This window comes from Antedon mediterranea, chromosome 8 (assembly GCF_964355755.1).
Source record: "Antedon mediterranea chromosome 8, ecAntMedi1.1, whole genome shotgun sequence".
NCBI classification, from domain to species: Eukaryota; Metazoa; Echinodermata; class Crinoidea; order Comatulida; family Antedonidae; genus Antedon; species Antedon mediterranea.
In genome coordinates, this window is record NC_092677.1 from 9,344,167 (window position 1) to 9,362,745 (window position 18,579).

General features: G+C 32.1%; 1 protein-coding gene across 1 annotated transcript; it reads right to left on the reverse strand.

Annotated features, from left to right (window-relative positions):
* Positions 1 to 260: 260 nt before the first annotated feature.
* On the reverse strand, positions 261 to 18,577 carry LOC140056908 (uncharacterized). The gene is made up of 16 exons (XM_072102432.1): positions 18,489 to 18,577; positions 17,056 to 17,224; positions 8,340 to 8,600; positions 7,967 to 8,053; positions 7,406 to 7,545; positions 7,070 to 7,195; positions 6,400 to 6,522; positions 6,037 to 6,205; positions 5,821 to 5,916; positions 5,396 to 5,563; positions 4,884 to 5,065; positions 4,406 to 4,608; positions 3,953 to 4,152; positions 3,332 to 3,486; positions 2,866 to 3,021; positions 261 to 2,554 (listed from the first exon to the last, which is right to left on the reverse strand). The coding sequence occupies exons 2-16, from the start codon at positions 17,138 to 17,140 to the stop codon at positions 1,679 to 1,681; spliced, it is 3,027 nt and encodes a 1,008-aa protein (XP_071958533.1). The 5' UTR covers positions 17,141 to 17,224; positions 18,489 to 18,577; the 3' UTR covers positions 261 to 1,678.
* Positions 18,578 to 18,579: the final 2 nt, after the last annotated feature.

Consider the following 18,579-nt stretch of genomic DNA (forward strand, 5'->3'; position numbering starts at 1 on the left):
TACAGTAGATAGATTGGGAAAATTGAAGCCTATTATTAATTTTAAAATTTGTCCGTAGTAAATCTTAACATGGAGGAAAAATGTATATATATTAATGTTGATCACCATGTGTTTGAAAATTTTCTGTGTTGGTCACCACATTAAGTGATCAATTCCACACCATCAATTACAGTGGAAATTGCACCCCATTTGTTATCTGTATAGAATTCACAAAGAGAATAAACCAAAAAAACAGAATCATGTTTAAAAGGAACATTTCTATTTATTCTTTAATCATTATAATTTGTATATTTCGTAAATTTTAATAATATATCACACATCAAGGTGGAATTTTTGTCTAGCTACTTCAGTTAATATATAATGTATGGCTATTATATTTATTATTGCGTATAAAGTACATCATAGTTTAATAACTAAAATAATCTTCTAAACCAGTTTCTTTCTATAAACTTATGTATATATAATATATATATATAAAGTACCTTTAAAACCAATAGTAACAATTAAAACATGCGTATCTTCACCAATTGTGAAAAAAAAACAGATAAAAATAAATTGTTTTTCTAACTATATACATTGAGTTTAAACATTGCACATATGTGAATACTGGCTGGAATAATGATGGCATTGAGGAAAAGATTGAAACAAAAAATGAATTATCATAAAATGTTTGGTATTTAAAATAAATTTATAAGAAATGCAACTTTTTGTTCAATAAGGCCCTGATAACTTCAGTAAATACTGTAAGTTATGCAACATACATGCCAATCAATCAAATTGATTCAACAAGGTAAAAATAGAACAATTAAGTTTTCTCTAGTAATGTGATATTTGATCAGAAGCGGTGCTCAGGGGCGGATCCGAACAGGACCCAGCCGGCCCGGGTCTCCTAAATTTTGCAAATTGTAATGTAAAATATAGGACATCAAATTAAGCTCAGCCCTTCATTTCACCATTTTTAGGCCCTGGGACCCCCTATTTTCAAAATCCACTGGAGGTTGGAAACAAAGAAAAATAAAATTAAAATATCATTATAATACAAGTTACAGAAAATATCACATTCAATTGTGAAGTGAGCTTGTTGCCCATACATACTGCTTCTGCTTTAGTAAGTTTATCCTGCAAAATGCAGTACTGATCAATACTGGTGCCACTCAATTCAGTTCATATTGTAGCTAGGTGGTTAAAAGTGTCTACAATCACAGTAAGAGTACAGTATATTGTTTTGTGCATTCAACTATGACATAAAAAAAACCAAAATGCATAGTATTGTTTGCATTGTTCACTAGGTAAATACTGTAATGAAAAATACATTCACATTTAGGTTTAGGTGGTTGAAAAGTATGATATTTGTCATATTCGATTGGGAACTTTCCTTGTCAACGTAAAGATTCGTCGAGTACTTTTTGTATTCGAATTGTAAATTTGTGCTCAACAGAAAGTCATTCGAATAGAAAACGTTGACAACGAAAGCTTTTTCGTTAAGAACAATCTCAACGCTAAAAATACTCCATTAAAGAACTACTCAACGGTCCACTCGAATACGACAATTGCATAATGTGCTTTTTGCTTTATCTTCATATATTTCCTTTCCTCGTTTATTTGTTAATCAACTGTATTGCATATTATTATGCTTTTACAGTATCTTAAAATTTGTTACTTTGTTATTGTACACTCTTCATGTGTTGTCTTCATTATCAACTACAATTCCCTCATCTATCTGTTCACCAACTGTATTGCTGACATCATTTTCTAACCTTTTCTCCTCTGATTCATCCTTTACTTCTTTCTCTTTTACTTCCTCTTTTTCATTCTTCTCTTCTGTATCTTCATTCTCAACTTGATCTTTTACATTGTTATTTTCTGATTCTTCAGCAACATTTTCATTTCTGTCAGCCTCTTCATTCGTTTTATCCTCATTTTCTTTTTTCAAATTATTCTTATATTCTTCCGTTTCACTTTTGGTACCATCACCCTCCACCTCATCATTGTTGGTACCATTTCCAGCTTTGTTTATATCCTCCTTACCAGTATCTTCTAACCTGTCCTCATCCTGCTCACTAGTTTCTTTTGATACTTCATAAATTGTCTCTATATGTCGTTCCTCCTCTTCTTCATGTATCACTTCTAATATGCTGCCACGTCTTGAATCAATCCATGTTTCACTTGGTATAAGTCGATCAATCTTGAGGTCCTCGTCATCTGTCGTAACACTCTCTTCATCACTTAGTAAAGCCGGTGATGAGCGAAGGTTTTCCAAATCGTCGTTTTCAACAACATTCTCTTCTTCGTTGACCTTTTCCTCTTCGACCTCTTTTTCAATAACCTTTGCTAATGCATCCACTAATTGTTGCTTTATTGCTGACATTAACTCATCCCTGTCATCAACTTGACTTGTCATCATGATTTTGATCTGCTCTCTGCCTTCTTCTGTCGCCAAGTCCAACGCACTTCGCCCTAGGTCATTGAGAGCATCAATATTAGCATCAAACTGGAGAAGAATTGCGGAGGCTTCCACTTGATTTTTCTCCACTGCATGCATTAGCGGTGTACTCTGAAAAATAAGTGATTTTAATCTTTCCTTAACGAATGATAGAATCAGTCATCCTAAACACAAAGTGCCTAGGTTGAGTGTAGAGTAGAGTGTATGAGAGTTGGGTTTAGTTATATAGAGGAGCGAGGTTGATTATTTAGGGTGTACAGTACTAACATGGACTAGTGTTAGGCACGTGTGGTATGTACTGTATTATATAGCGGTGTGGTACATGTTTATTAGCACCTCAAAGAATATATTAATATGTTTAATTAATACAGTATATAACATAGAAACAATTGCTTTTACTGTACTAGCAATGATGCACACACCTTCTGTAGATCGTCTCTACAGTTTGGATCAGCCTTTAGTTCTTCCATTAGATAAAAGGTAGTAAGGACAGCATTAGAGCTTGCAGCTTTGTGGAGTATTGTTATATTTTCATGTAGATATTTCAGGTCTATGTTGTTGTTCAATAATTGTATTACCTGTAAACAAATGTTTATAATGTTATAATATAATTCAGAAATCTACCCTGCTATTTAAAACTGTACATCCATCAGAGGTCCCAACGTCTACATTATCAAACTTTTTGTGACAAAAAATGTGATGTGCCAATATGGACATGATTAAAGTCAAATCACTATCAATTTGGGCACAAATATGATAATGACACACAGAGTTATTCTTTTGCATCTGAAGTTATAGGAAACAATGAGGATTTCCAGATGTGGCAAAGGTGGATTATTGGGAGGTAAAGTTATTATCAGGAAAGAAATAGGTTATTATCATACTTACTGTGGCTATATCATCTTTCTCAACAGCAACCCAAACCTGTTGCATTGTGGTTTCTAGTTGGGGTTGTAGTGGGGATCCGGGTGGGGTTCCCGCTTCAATTATCTCTTGAACTTCTTCGGGTTCCGAGTCCTCGCTCTCTGATAAAGGCTCACATACTGATGGTAATATGAAAATATGATAAGTGCTGGGATCATCCTACTGGTTTATACCATAGCTCTGTCTACACTATCAAACTTTATGTGATGTGCTCATATATAGACATGATGATGTCATCATATTTCAGCATATCACACTTTTTTTTCAAACTACTTTTTTTTTCAAACTAGTTTGATAGTGGAGGCAAAGCTTTATATTATTGTCAAGGTCATCATTGACATAATCATTATCATTCTTATCAGGGCCATTCACTTGGTATTAATAGACCACAATGTGGTTGTCAGAAGTCTGTCAACAATCAACTAATATGCAATGAATTTACCAGTTTTGAGATAATAAAGTTTTTTGAATTTTAAATTTGAAATCCGTAATCTGAGCTTTATAAACAATCTATACGCATGAAATTGTAGACCTCTTTAACTTGCCTAGGCTAATTCTATTTCCTTTCCTTTAAACCACACTCACCATTGTCATCATTCTTCAATTTAAGAACAGATTCATCTAATTCACCACGGGCAACTTGAAGAAACTTCTCCCTGTTTGAAGCAACTTCCTTCACTTGCTCCTCATTCAATTGTGTTATTCTTCCTTCAACCTCCGGAGCAATGGTGCATTTCGCATTTTCCTCTCGTTTTAGGCTGGCTTCAATTAAAAAGCTGGGCTTCCTATATATTTAATCAAAATTTAATGTATTATTTATTAAGTTCAAATAAAATGATGTGAATGTACTGTCAACAACCAGTATATTGGATTCCTATCTAAAGTGAATACCTACTACATTTTTATTACTTAATATCTCAGGGATTGGAGAAAAAACAACCACAAAAATTGATAACCAAGTATATTGTGCCTCTACTGTGTGCTGTGTATTATTTGATGATATTGATGATTTTATAAAATTTAAAATCGTTTTCTTACTTGGATAGGCTGATTAAACTCTGCCGATGACCAGACCGACATGGTTTTAACCCTTTCACCATCTTAACCGACGCAAAATGATTCTGAACAATAGTTGATAAGATTGGTCCATTCTCCTCATCTACCAGGTATTCACAGTTCTTTAAAACTGAATAACCATCTTTGCCTTTTGCTATGTAATCCTTTGTACAGAACCTGTAAACCTATTCAAATTTAAATTGTTATCAGAGGTACTGTATTATTTATTTATAGTATATACTTATTCACCTTTTTTTCCCACAAAATTATAACCTCTGTATTTCAGTATGTCAAAATGTCTATGAAAATATGGACTACAGTACTATTAAACATATTTGATGTAAAAAGTGCAATGTTATAGTGCCTTAAATTTGTCAAGGAGGCAACACTATCCATCTTACTTCAAGGGGTTACTCAACTTAATGCTGACAAAAGTACAGTCTCAACTCTTACTGATTACCTTATTTGGAAGTAAACGAGATTCTCCTTCTACACTGACTATTATTGATAATGGATCTACTCTCTGACCAGGCAAGCCTGTAGGATCAAAGCCAAACTTCATACCAGCAACCTGAGGGAACCGGCCCTCTTTCTTTGGGTATTGAGAAACGCTGTTTTCAAGAGCCTGCCATATCTGCATGCCTAGAACATAGAATACACTGGAATTATTTTATACATCATTAGTATATGTGTTCTTATATGCTATAGCAGATCTCTTATTTTGGTACACCACTTTTCTGGGGACACCTTTACATAAGAAAAACCTCATTTTTTAAAATACTACAGCCAACCCCCTATTCACTAGCCAAACATACTAAAGCTCTATCAAACTAGTTTACGTGACAAAAAAAGTTTGATAGTGTAGATAAGGTTTAAGGGGACAATTTTATTGAATGCTGAGGATTGGGATTGTACGTTTAATAACAAACTTATAAAAATTATTAAATACATTTTCAAAAACCCAAAATTTACCTGTAACCTTAAGTACTACGATAGAGTCTATGAGTGGCAATATATTCAGTAGGTCTTTTTTCTTAAAATCTCCTTCTGGGTGAAGAGTGTCTGAACGAAATGTTCCAGAGTTTATTAACGACATATCAGCATTCATTGCTTCTAACATTATGTCAGCTACAAAATTACCTGCATGAAGAAAGAAGTGTTTGTTTGTTTATGATCTGTCAAGCTAGAGATGATGCAGGTACCTGGAGCTAGTCATTTATACCCACAGGCCCTCTGTCAATGTTGAAAATTACAATACAAAAGATAGAACATGTTTAAGTTCAGCACTTTACAATTGTTAGGCCCTGGGCCCTCCCTCTCTCCACCACTGATTGTTGCATAAAGGAATCTCAACAAAAACATTTTGAATAACCGAAAAATAAATGTATATAGTCTACCTAAATTAGTTTCTCGATTCCTAATAGAAGCAAAGCGTCCGTCAAGTTCAACTTCAACATTTCCAAGAGAACATCCTAGTTCTTGAGTCATTTGACCTTAGATATAAACAACATGAAACGTTATGTTAAGCATTAACATTGATAATAGCGCCCTATTCATAAAAAGGATGAATGAAACAGGGTTTGAACCCTACTGTATTATATCGGATAACTTACGCTGGTATTTTTCTACAATTGCTTTGACCTCTGGGTCCTCCTCAACTTTTGAGTCGACTGTCAGGGATTCTGTCGTTACTTTTACTTCTGGTAACTCATAAAAACTAATATTTACTTTAGTTAATTGTCGAAACTCAGTTCCACTCTTGACAATGTATTTATTATTTACCTATAAAGACAGATTTAAGTTAATTTCACAAATATATAAAGTTACTAGGTATGGTCAAATAGATTCTGCTCAAACACATCCTTCAAGGACAGCATTTTAAATGCTATCGGGCCTAGAGTGTTATTAGTGTTTTGATATACTGTAAGGAAACAGTAAATAATTATGTTAAAACAGAAACCAACATTTTTACTTACTAGTTTAACTTCATAATCATGATCGTGACCTCCAAGTATAAGGTCAATGCTATCAACTTCTTCAGCCAATCGTATATCATTTGGCATTCGCATATGCGTTAGAGCAATTATAAACTCTGCACCCTGTGAAATGTTAATTTAAAACCTTTTTACATTCTTTAGTTATATATTTGAAAATAACATTAGGGTAGGTAATATTATGATCTCGAGATGGCGCTATGTGTTGGACGTTGGTGTCTACTGATCGCGAGTTCAAATCCAACGCTCGTCACATTGATAGAATCCTTAGGCAAGACACTTAAAGCCGATTTTCCACTAGGCGAATTTGTTCGCACGAATCGAAGGCGTCAGCTAATACGCATGCGTAGAGAAGGATGTGGAAGATGTAAACATGAATACACATGCGTACAAGCTGGCGCTTTCGATTCGCGCGAACAAATTCGCCTAGTGGAAAATCAGCTTTACTTTACGTTTTCTTCTCTCCACCCAGGTGTACAAATGAGTACATGGTAAGGTAAAGACTTTGCGTTGATTACTAGCTGCATTATTATGGGAGTATGTTTCCATGTTTGATCCAATAAATGACCATAGAAGTTTTACAACATTAGCTGCTTTATAAATCCATTATCATTATTACTATATTTTAGTTTATTTAATTCCTCCAACCAACCTGTTCTTTTAATTCAATACACAGTTCTTTTGCTTTTGTTACAAAATCAATGTAAGTTAGGTTTTCCCTATCTATCGTTGCTAAAGTCACAAGCCATTCCTCTTCTACTAATCCCATAAGTCCAAGCTAAGATGTAAATAAAAACAATACATGGGTTGTCATCAAAGTTTAGTGTTTCAAGAAATTATAATTTTTTTTTTTTATGATTAATTTATTTTTTAGAATATCTATCAGGATAACCAATTAAGTTGGCCAATTATTAATGGGGTTCAAAATTAATCTGATAATCCTGTTATAAGTTCAAAAAAATACTATGCCCAAATCACATGCCCGTACCTTTGTACCCCTCCAGTAAAGAATTTCAGACACAACACCGTCCGCTAGAGGGCGACCCGTAAAATTATCAATGACATTGCTTAAAAGCCAGGGGAACTCGGTATCCTTTGTAATGTCTTCTAGTTCATCTATACCAAAATCTACAAAAATATATATATTAAGAAAAGTAAAAATTCAATTTATAGGAAAGGCACATGTACAACGTTTTCTTATAGTTTATTAAGTGTATGTATCTTTTTCTGGTGGGTAAACCTTGAAGTTCTTTGAACTTATTTGCCTACCAGCCATAATACCTCTCTTAAATGTATGATGCTTATTGTCAAACAATTGTTTCTATGTATATATTTAATAATGTGTGGAAATCAATAAAAACAAACAAACAATAAAAACAATATAGAAGTTCAAACAATACAGATTTAAGAGAAGTTGGTAGTAGTGTAGCGGAAGAGGAGTTCTTATTGGATACGTACATAAACCAGACCAATACCATATAATCTCTGTTCTTTTCAAATTCAATATATCTTTTGGTTTATGGTTCTGTGGTACCTAATCGGAACTTACCAAAATCATGATTTCCATAGACAGCAGCTTTGATATGCATAGCATTTAGGATTGGTATCATTTGGGTCCCTCTTGTCATGCTACTCACTAAAATAAACATCAATATAAACCAAATTTAATTAATTTAATAGCTTTTATTTATTTAGTACCGCTAATCTATCAATTGATTAGTGGATTATAGAAAATATAAATATAATTCCTCCAGTAAGAAACTTTTTTCTCCACTTGGATGAATCAAAGATTGTAATAAGAAATATGAAAAACTGTAAACTGTACTACTAGTACTAGTAGTATTTAATTAGAAATAAATATATTAGATCTAATTTCTATTTCTCTGAAGTTGGTGTTTTAAAATGAAGACAAATACGCATACTCAGTGAAGGATTTAGTGCATCTCCACTAAAGAATACTGCTGGATGTAAATGCATATACTTCCGAATCATGGTGGCAAAGCGAGCAGCGCCACCAACCGGTTCAACATCACGTTGCTCGATGTTGTATACATCGTTGAAGTGAAGGATTGTAATCTCGTGACGTTTGGCATTTGATGTGTACATTGCTTTGATTTCTGCAGACAAACGTCGACGAGATGATGACTTGCGCAATAATTCACCATCTTCATCTGATTCAAGGCCTTTGTGAAAAAAATGTAATAAATGAATAACTGTAACAGGTCAAAGTTGTTTTGTATCTGCTTGTACATTTATACATAGTATACATTATGTACACAACTTAAACAGTAACTCAATCCATTTACATAGTTTATACCTACAAGAAACATACACTCTACTGATAGGTTTCTGTTTAAACTCATTCTATCCTCTCCTCTCTGTTTTGTATAAGCCCACCCTCTCCAGAGTCTGTAGTCTCTTCAGTCTGCAGTATTATTTGCCCAGCCCTTATTTTTCATCCTGTAGCCCAGATGACCAGTAATAGGCCCAACCTCTCCAGTTTGTGGTATAAGTCCACTTTCTCCAGCATGTGATAATACATGGAAAATTCTTAATTAGTATAGTACAACCTATTGTAAAACAATATGCTAAAAAATTATCTTCAAAAAACGCCACACTACGAAGTTAAATGAAGATACCTCCAACGTGGGTAGAAATCAATGAAATTGATTATGACACCAATACAATTCATTATCTTTAATTAATCTAGCAAAATGTATCTTCCATCATTTTTTCAAAACAATAATTACCCTCACAATGTATTTTTTTTAGTGTTGATCCTATATTACAATAATTCAATATCTCGTTTTCTTCAATAAAACATTACAAAAAACAATACAATACTGTTAATGAACGGTGAAATCAAACATAATTGATATTAATATGACCCACAATCAATACAACATGTAAAATTATACTTAACAATGTGTTTATTATTAGAACACACAATGATATTAAATTCTTTTGTTGACTAAATAGTGTTATTATTTCAAGATGATTAATTGAATTCTAACATTAAGCTATTGAGTGATTGATGATCCTCTGTTTGTAATATCATTGCTTAGTGATACGGTACGTTGGATACCAGTGCCAAAATCAATTTTCTTTCTAACTCTATTTACACTTTCTTTAGATACCAATAGTGCGGTAAGGTCATAAAACTAATGACTTGCCATAATATATAATTAGTGATTCAAGTTGAGTTATCTTTAAAAGATACCATAAGTAATAATAAGATTTGTTAAGCACGTATATTCATCGAAGTGCTCAATGCACTTGTGGAAAACCAAAGGAAACTAATCCATAAACCTAGAAAAACTACAAAATCTAGACAAAACTGCATTTGCATTTAATAATAGCAATTTCTAAAACATTTGCATGTTTGTTATTTATACACATCTTTACTATTACAAGCATACAAATGACTGTAAATGTACTTGAAAGGTTTTTAACTACGGTACATTTGAAAAACTGGTATCTTTTCCAGTTGAGTACTTCTATGTATGCTACTTTTGTCTATTTTCATGATACATGATGGTTAAAAAACAAATTTAATCTATCCCTTTCTTTTAATTAATTTCAATGGAAGTATGTTAATTAATAACAAAATAACAAAACTAATACAATAACAAAATCAATAGATTCCAAGTACTTATTATTGACACTACTCTCATATTTTATGACTGCAAATAAAAAATGTTGAGTTTAATTTTAGAAAATAACAATAGATTTCATATTCAAAATTCAATAATTTTAACTAAATAATGATGCATTATTTAAATAAAATTTAATTGGTTTACCTTTAATTTATTATATAAATGATCATCGTTCCTAGAAATATATTGAAAATTCCTCTATAAAACTATAGATAGTTAATATTAACAGTTTCAATGGGCTGATGAGAGTAATCAAAATTAGACAAATGATGAATGGGTAGTAGAATATTTTTGGCAGCACTTAGATTTTGGCCACAGAGTAGAATAGTGATAGATAGTGTACACTACAGGTTGGTTTTCCAGACATGTAAAACAACATATTTTACAGAATTTACAAAAAGCTGCCATGTACAGTAATAGAACCATTAAATAGAACCTTTACCGTGCTATATCTACTAAATATTAACAAAGTAGGTCCAGTTGCTACCACATAAGATAAGAATTGGTAGTTTATATTTTGGGCTAGTAAAAAGAAAAATTATTTAAGCCCTGAAAAACCATGTTTTCAGTATTTTAACCTCCAGCATCATGTTTCTAATCAAAATAACAACATACAGTAGAGAGCCAAAACAACGATCTTGCAATGATATTTTATGTTGTTGAATATTGAGATTTTTAATTTATTATCTAGGCTTGCTACTCTAGACACTATCCATAGCCTGGTTACCCCCCAGTACATCCATGCACTATATTACAATGTCATTATGTACATTCACTGGTACAACATGAATATCCACTTAAATTGAAACTTTGACCTTTCATAATATGCTTTCCCTTGCACTCAGTGGGGTCTACGATGAGCAACTCATGGCACAGAAGTTCACTACAAGGAGCACTATATAGGCTGTGGATACAGGTTATCAAGTCTAAGCCGTTGACCATCAACCTGGTCCAACTACCTAATACTGCTCCCTGAAGCTTTGAGCTTTTCGGAACTCCATTTTCGGCCATTTGTTAATACATAGACCGCAGGTGAGTGTGGTAGGGGGAACTGATTCAATTGACTTTTGTTTATTGTTTTATACACAGAAAATGTTGTATTTGCATCAGTGTCATTTTCCATTTTATACATTATAGCTTTTATATTAATTCTAATTGAACACCTAATATTATTCAAAAAGGTACAATTGAATTTACAGCTTTATAGCCAGGACTTTATAAAACAGACAAAGTTTTAAATTCTGAAAAAACTATAATTATTCATGATGATTACTGTGCATATTATCAAATGATATCAGTAAACTTGACAAGTCTATCTTGGTTTTTGTTTACTAGTTCAAGTCTATGAAACGCCATGTATGCCAAACTGTTTATTCTTTGTACAAATCGCTGTTTAGAAGAGATAGAGATATTATTACATCACACAAATCACAATAAAACTTAAGGAGGCTGAGGTACTGTAGTCGACACATTATTGGTTTATCATGTTTAGAGTAATAATCCAGTACGAAATGTAGCTTTATGGCAGGTTGAATATTTATTTGGCTGTATTTCATGGAAATATGTTGTCGAATGGATGCGAAAAAATCATGTGTTACATTTTTTTTTCATGCACTAGGGGTCGGTAGCCCTTTTAAAATGGCAATATAATAAAAAAAAAGTAGAGTTGAACTTATTTTTTAATCTACCCCTTTCTTCTCATAAATTTTAATGAATTAATTTTATCAAAATTGATACAATAGATTTGGTGATTCAAATTCCAAGTACAGTTCTTATTATTGACACCACTGGGCCACTGATTGCAAATAAAAAATGTTGAATTTAATTTTGGAAATAACAATAAATTTCATATTAAAAATTCAATAATTTTAACTGAATAATGATGCATTATTTAAATAAAATTTAATTGGTTTACCTTTAATTTATTTTATAAATGATCATCTTTCCTGGAAATATATTGAAAATGCCTCTATAAAACTATTGATAGTTAATATTAACAGTTCCAATGGGGTTGATGAGAGTAATCAAAATTCAATAACATCAATAAATAGACAAATGTTTAAATGGGTAGTAGAATATTTTTGCCACAGAGTAGAACAGTAATTATATAGATATAACTACAGGTTGGTTTTCCAAACATGTAAAACAACATAATTTACAGCATTTCAAAAATCTGCCATGTACAGTAACACAACCATTAAATAAAAAATATACCGTGCTACTGCTATATAACTAAATAGGGCCGTAGCCAGGATCTGTCAAGGGGTGGTTTGGACACTAAGTATTTGGGACACTGCGCCCCCTATAATCCTCTATGATGATGATACACTATACTTCATAAATACTGTAGGTAACCGCAGCGTTTCATTTTTTATGTACGTCGGAAGGCTGTATACTTTATGCATGCTGACTGCCGTGATCTAAACAATATAGCTACGCGGTTGTCTGGCAGTATCCTTTGTACAAATCGTTCGTGCTGTATGATGAGTACGATACACGCGTCAATATCATGTTACATCCAGGAATTTAAGTTGAAAATCGGCAATTCATTTGCAACTATTAGAAATTTACAGACACATAGAGTTATTGACGAACGAGTTTACGAATTTTTAAATTTACAAATAACCTTTTGTACTGTTTGGCACGTATTTAGAGGATTTTCAGAGATGAGGGTGAGGTATTGGGCATGTCAGGGATGGGGGTTCGCAGTCAGTTAAGGGAGGTTTCCCCCTGTCTACGGGCCTGCTAAAACTATTTACCATGAATATCCACTTAAATCGAAACTTTGATCTTTCATAATAAGCTTTTTTTCCCTTACACTCAGGTGGGGTCCATGCTGAAAATCCGGCACAGGAGTTCTCTACAAGGGGCACTATGGCTGTATGGCTCAGTTATCACATCTATACCTACCAACCTCATCCAACATACCTATACTGCCCCCTGAAGCTTGAGCTTTTCGGAACTCCTAACAGTTGGCACTTGTTCATACACAGACCGCATTTGAGTGTGTAAAGGGACACTGCTTTGATAGGTCTTTGTTTATTTTTTTATACACAGAAAATGTTGTATTTGCATCAGTGTCATTTTTCATTTAATACATTACATAACAGCTTTTATATTAATTTTAATTAAATACCTAATATTATTCAAAAAGCTACAATTACATTACAGCTTTATAGCCACTGACTTGTAAAAGAGATAAACTTGTAAATTCTTAAAAAAACTATAATTATTCATGATATTACTGTGCATAATACTGTATCAAATGACATAACCGTGAACTTGACAAGTCTATTGTTTGGTTTTTTGTGTATTTTCTGTTTATTTCCTCTAGATCAAATCTATGAAACGCCATGTATGCCAGCCAAACTGTTTATTCTTTTTACAAATCACTGTCCAGAAGAGAATTATAAAATAGTTTATCCATCCTGTAATCGGAGAGTTACTTGTTGTTGGATGTGTATGAAAGAAAAATTAAGGTTTAGCGTAATTAGTCCAATACAAATGTAACTTTATGGCAGGTTATATTTCATAAAACTACTGTATAAGCGAAAAAATCATCAACAGCCACCATTTTTATTAATTATCAAAAGTAGTCAAATTTGCAGCTAGCCAATGGATTTTTCATTTTATTTGATTTTATTAAACTGAAAACATTATTTTCTGGTTTATATTGAAAATGCCTCTAATAGAATAAAAGTTTAAAACTATTAATAGTTAATATTAACAGTGGACTGATGAGAGTGATAAACATTTTGTGAGTATTTTAAACTCAAGCATCATGATGTTTCTAATTAAAAACATGATGACTACTATATAGTTATGAATAAGTAAACTGTTAATTTATGCTTCGTTATGGCCAATTAAAGTAGTAGTAGCTTTTGTAAACTGTTATTATCATAGTTAATACTCAGCTTTGCATGGGGAGGAGAGTTTAATCATAGAGATATTATAGTTCACTATAATATCTCTATGGTTTAATTTATCACTTAATGACAGATTATTGACAACACGTCCCTGAATATCAATACATTATCATTTCAGTACAGTGAGATCTATAAAAAGTCAAACTCTGTAGCAAACATACTATAATAATCTGAATAGAACATTATTTGATTTAAATATTAGAATGGTTTTGGCAATACATCTATTACTGTGATATTCTGTACAAATAATTAGCCTATTGTAGTAACCAGGGTTGTAGCTACAACAAACTATGTTGGGGAGATCTTTAAAGAGAACTACTACAATTGTTGGGTTAAAGAATAAAAATTAATGACTAATAATTGTTGGAACAAGGCAATTCAAATAAACATAAATTTAGACTGCTCACCTAAACCGCCTCTTCCATGGACAAAATTTAAAATCTCAAAAGAAGCAAGCATTAAAATCTCAATAAGCTTTAACAGATAAAATATTTGCAACCATAGTAAAATCATTTACTACTGACATTTAAGAATTCTTTAATCTTTCAGTACAACATTCAAGAAAAGAACTTGTTATCAGAACAGGTGACTTGCATATCATTAAATTTGGTAGAGACCAAAAAACTCTTAAATTATCCAATTTCATGAAGATTTTCTTCTGAGAAATCAATGTGTATCTACATAAAATAATATGAATACAAAATATACCGTATCATAGTATGGCTTTATCAAGTATTAATATTTCTCCATGTGGCAAAAAAATTAAATATTAACATACTGTACAAACTACAACATTGACCATGAAATACATTTGTGACAACATACATTACACCTGTAACTATTACCACAATTACTTTTGATTTATTTAGTAATTATTCCATGCTTACAGTTGGGTAATTGGATACTTGCAATTTGCAAACAAGATTTGATCAAGGAGGTTTACCCTAAGGGAAAATAAAATTAATCTTCATCCACATGAACAATGTTTGCAATATTCAATAATTTCTTAAAGTAAAAGATATTCTACATAATACAATTTTGTGCATTTAATAGATGAATACTTTTTTTACGTTTTGATTAATTTTGACAGAAGACTGGTTTAGGATTGTTTGTACAAGCAACTATCGGCTTAAAAAGATTGAGTACGCAAGCTGAACATAAAATGGTAAGTTATATGGATAATAAAAATAATTAGTAAATGGCTACCAGGATTTAATTTTCCTTCTTCCTTAATTTTAAAGGACTTTCTGATTGTTGTATTTTTATATCATTATAATTTTCTGAATTACAGTACATTCTTTTTTTAAATAATCTTTTATTCTAAATGAATAATTTATTATAATATTAAAAATAACATTATGTCAATGTATAAAGAACAGAATTAGAGGAAGAAAAATGAAATCATTTGAAAATCTTGGTACAGTAAGTTGGTGAAGTTTGAATGTAGAACCTCTTTTAAGGGGACACAATAAACTGTCCCCTTAATAATAGTGATTTCCCCTGAATAGGGGAGTACCAAAGGAAAGACTTCTATTCTTGACTATGTATAGCAAAATGTAATTAGTTTTTCTTTCAGTGTTGCACTTGTGTTCATTTATTTAAACCTGGCATTACTTAGTGTCTATTTCACTGACCACTAGTAATAGGAAAGCACATCAATATCATTGATGTCCAGTTAAGGTGGTGGTCGATAATTAACACCTTAAGGTACCGTATTTGATGCTGTTTTGTGAACAAATTATAAAGTATTTGTAACGTTTTAATATAAAAACTGCACAATTATTTTTATGTTAATCAAGAATTTTGTTAATGTTGGTAAAATGTAGACAGCACTGCAGATACTATTGTTACACCCTAACCCGTAAGTACAGTATTTACAGGGGGTACAATTTAATAGCAGACGAACATTTTAACCTGTTAGTGTTACTTAGTATAGAACCTTTATTATTAATAAGAGGAAACCCCCAAGGACCCATACTTTAAATTGTCCTTTTAATAGGAGGTGTCCCCTAAATAGGGGTTGGCACATATTTCCCTTCTGTTCATTAGTAGAAATGATCATGAGAGAGGAGGAGGGGTTACTGTAAGAAAACCAATGGTAAATTTATTAAATAAATAATAAATTAATACATTGACAGACACAGAGGTACAGTTGTATTCAACCAAAAATGATATGAAAAATACAAACATAAACACATCATTTTATAGATCATTACAATAATAATAATTGAACATCTTTTCTTTATAGAAATATTCAATATTATTTAACACAAACCTATGACCTACTTTGAACATATAAAAAAATAATCAATGCAAATTGATGTTTTCTGTATTTGCAATTGATGTTTTCTGTATTTGCTATTGTTGTTTAGTAACTAACGAATTATTGACACCTTTCCATGATAATACTATGAAATTATTCATACAGTCTACATGTTATGTTTATCTATGTCTGTTGAGACTATAGATACTGTATGCTTAGTCTCTAGTCCTAGTTATACCATAGAGATATTATAGTGATCACTATAATATCTCTATGGTTATACTACTGTTTGTATAATGCACAAATTTATGAACACTTTGTGTTAGTTCCAAACTGCATTAGATTAGTTATTCAATGACAGTTAAAAAAATCATGAGGGAATATTTCAACAATTTAATATACATCATAAACAGAAATGAACTGTTCATTAATATGAGGTAATATTGAAATATTAATCAAATCTTATCGTCTTATAATTGTTTTTTTTTTAAATTATTTTATTTGATTCGATTTAACTGTATTATCCCCATAGGAAAACTCTGTTGGCTTTACTGTACATACAAAGATAATAAGAAATTTACAAGGAATGATAGAAAAGACAGTATCTTAAAATTAAAATATTACACATTATAAACACAATATAATATTTACAAAAAATAACATTCAAAATTGTCGGGTGATATACCAAAAAAACGATAAGGAGGAAATCTGTGGAAATGAAAAAAAGACATCCCGAGATTCGAATAAAATCAATAAATGTGAAAAATGCATCCTTGAAATTATGTCTACCTACCATTGTCGTAAAGAACATGTCCGCGCCACCTTTTCACATTATCGTCAACAGGTAAGCTACTGGCTTTGGTGCAACCTCCTCCCATCTTGTCTATTTTAAGATCATTGTTTATGTTTGTTATTTGTCAGAATTGACTGCAGATGAAGTTCTAACATGAACGTGAAGCTATCTGAAAATACAAAGAACATGATGATTTTAATTTAGGCATTGGTTTTTGAAAAGCAGTATATGGTTAGCTAGAAGGAATGTTGCCAGACTGTTTTTTACATTATAAATAATGAAGTAGAAATATCCATCTCTCTACCGGCTTTCAACACATTATCAGCACCACAAATAGATATAACTTGGAAGACTGAGGGCCTGTTTCTGCTGCAACTGCTCAAAATACGGTATAAAAATACGGTATAAAATACGATATTTTTTATACCGTATTTTTTAGTACCCCGTTTCTGCTAACAATACTTCTTGGGTGGTCGTGTTAAATTTCATCCTTTTTGCCCAAATTGCCAATCATTTATTTGGTCGATAATTAAAAGTCGTAATAAAGGAAGTTTAAGTTCAAGGCCTAGCCCTAGTGATAGAGATGTTGTGAGAGCACAGAAAATATCGTAATGAGGACAAGTAATTCGTTGCCTCCCCAAGTTATTGTCTTTTGCAATGTTTTACTGCTTTCGCAGGCTCTTCAGCTTTGAGTTTACTTGCTTTGGAGACAAGTCTATTCCGTACTCCTGCTTTACTTTTTTAGAAATGTCTTTATAAATGTGGTTGTCCCTTTTATTACCTTTTAGTTTGCCGGACATTTTAGCTTCCTCACCCCCTCCTTCCCCACCCCTGCTTCCCCACACAGATTTAAATAGTAAATACTGTGACGTCTTCGCTCCAAATTTTCGCCGAATATATCTATAGTTATACACGTGTGTAAAACAGCTGACAGCGACAGAAAATAAAAATGTCGCAGGTAAAAAAAAATACGGTATTTTTTATTGGCAGCAGAAAAGGGTACAAAAAATACGGTATAAATTTGTAAATGCCGTATTTTATCCACAAATTTTGTGGGGAAAATACGGTATATATATTTTTTTTATGAGTGCAGTTTCTGCTGCCAAAAAAATACGGTATAGGCCTAGGCCTATATACGGTATTAAAAAAATACCGTATTTTATACGGTATTTTCTTGGCAGCAGAAACAGGGCCTATGGCGAAGATAAAAATGGCTATTTTGACCGGCCAGGTGTAACAGAATAGATGATGGAGTACGTACAGGTGTGTATTGGTACGGGGGGAGAGAGCTTCTTCCAGCTAGCTGAGTTGCAAGTGAAGACGATCTGATATCGATGATGATGACAAAACCATGATGATCATATATGAGGAACACACATCTAAGGTTAAGATACAAGATAAAATTACAACATGCTGAATTATAAAAGACTTACTAATTCAATGCTCTAATCAGTCATTTTGCCAATGTTTCTCTCCTCTTCTGACCTTCGAATGTTGTTTATGAATGTTTAGAAAGTTTTCGTT

Coding starts and splice junctions, on each gene's coding strand:
- LOC140056908 (XM_072102432.1), bottom strand. CDS start 17,140: ATGGGAGGAGGTTGCACCAAAGCCAGTAGCTTACCTGTTGACGATAAT. Junction 7,546..7,966: donor CTATGGAAATCATGATTTTG/GTAAGTTCCGAT, acceptor ATATTTTTGTAG/ATTTTGGTATAGATGAACTA. Junction 4,153..4,405: donor AGTTTAATCAGCCTATCCAA/GTAAGAAAACGA, acceptor TTAAATATATAG/GAAGCCCAGCTTTTTAATTG.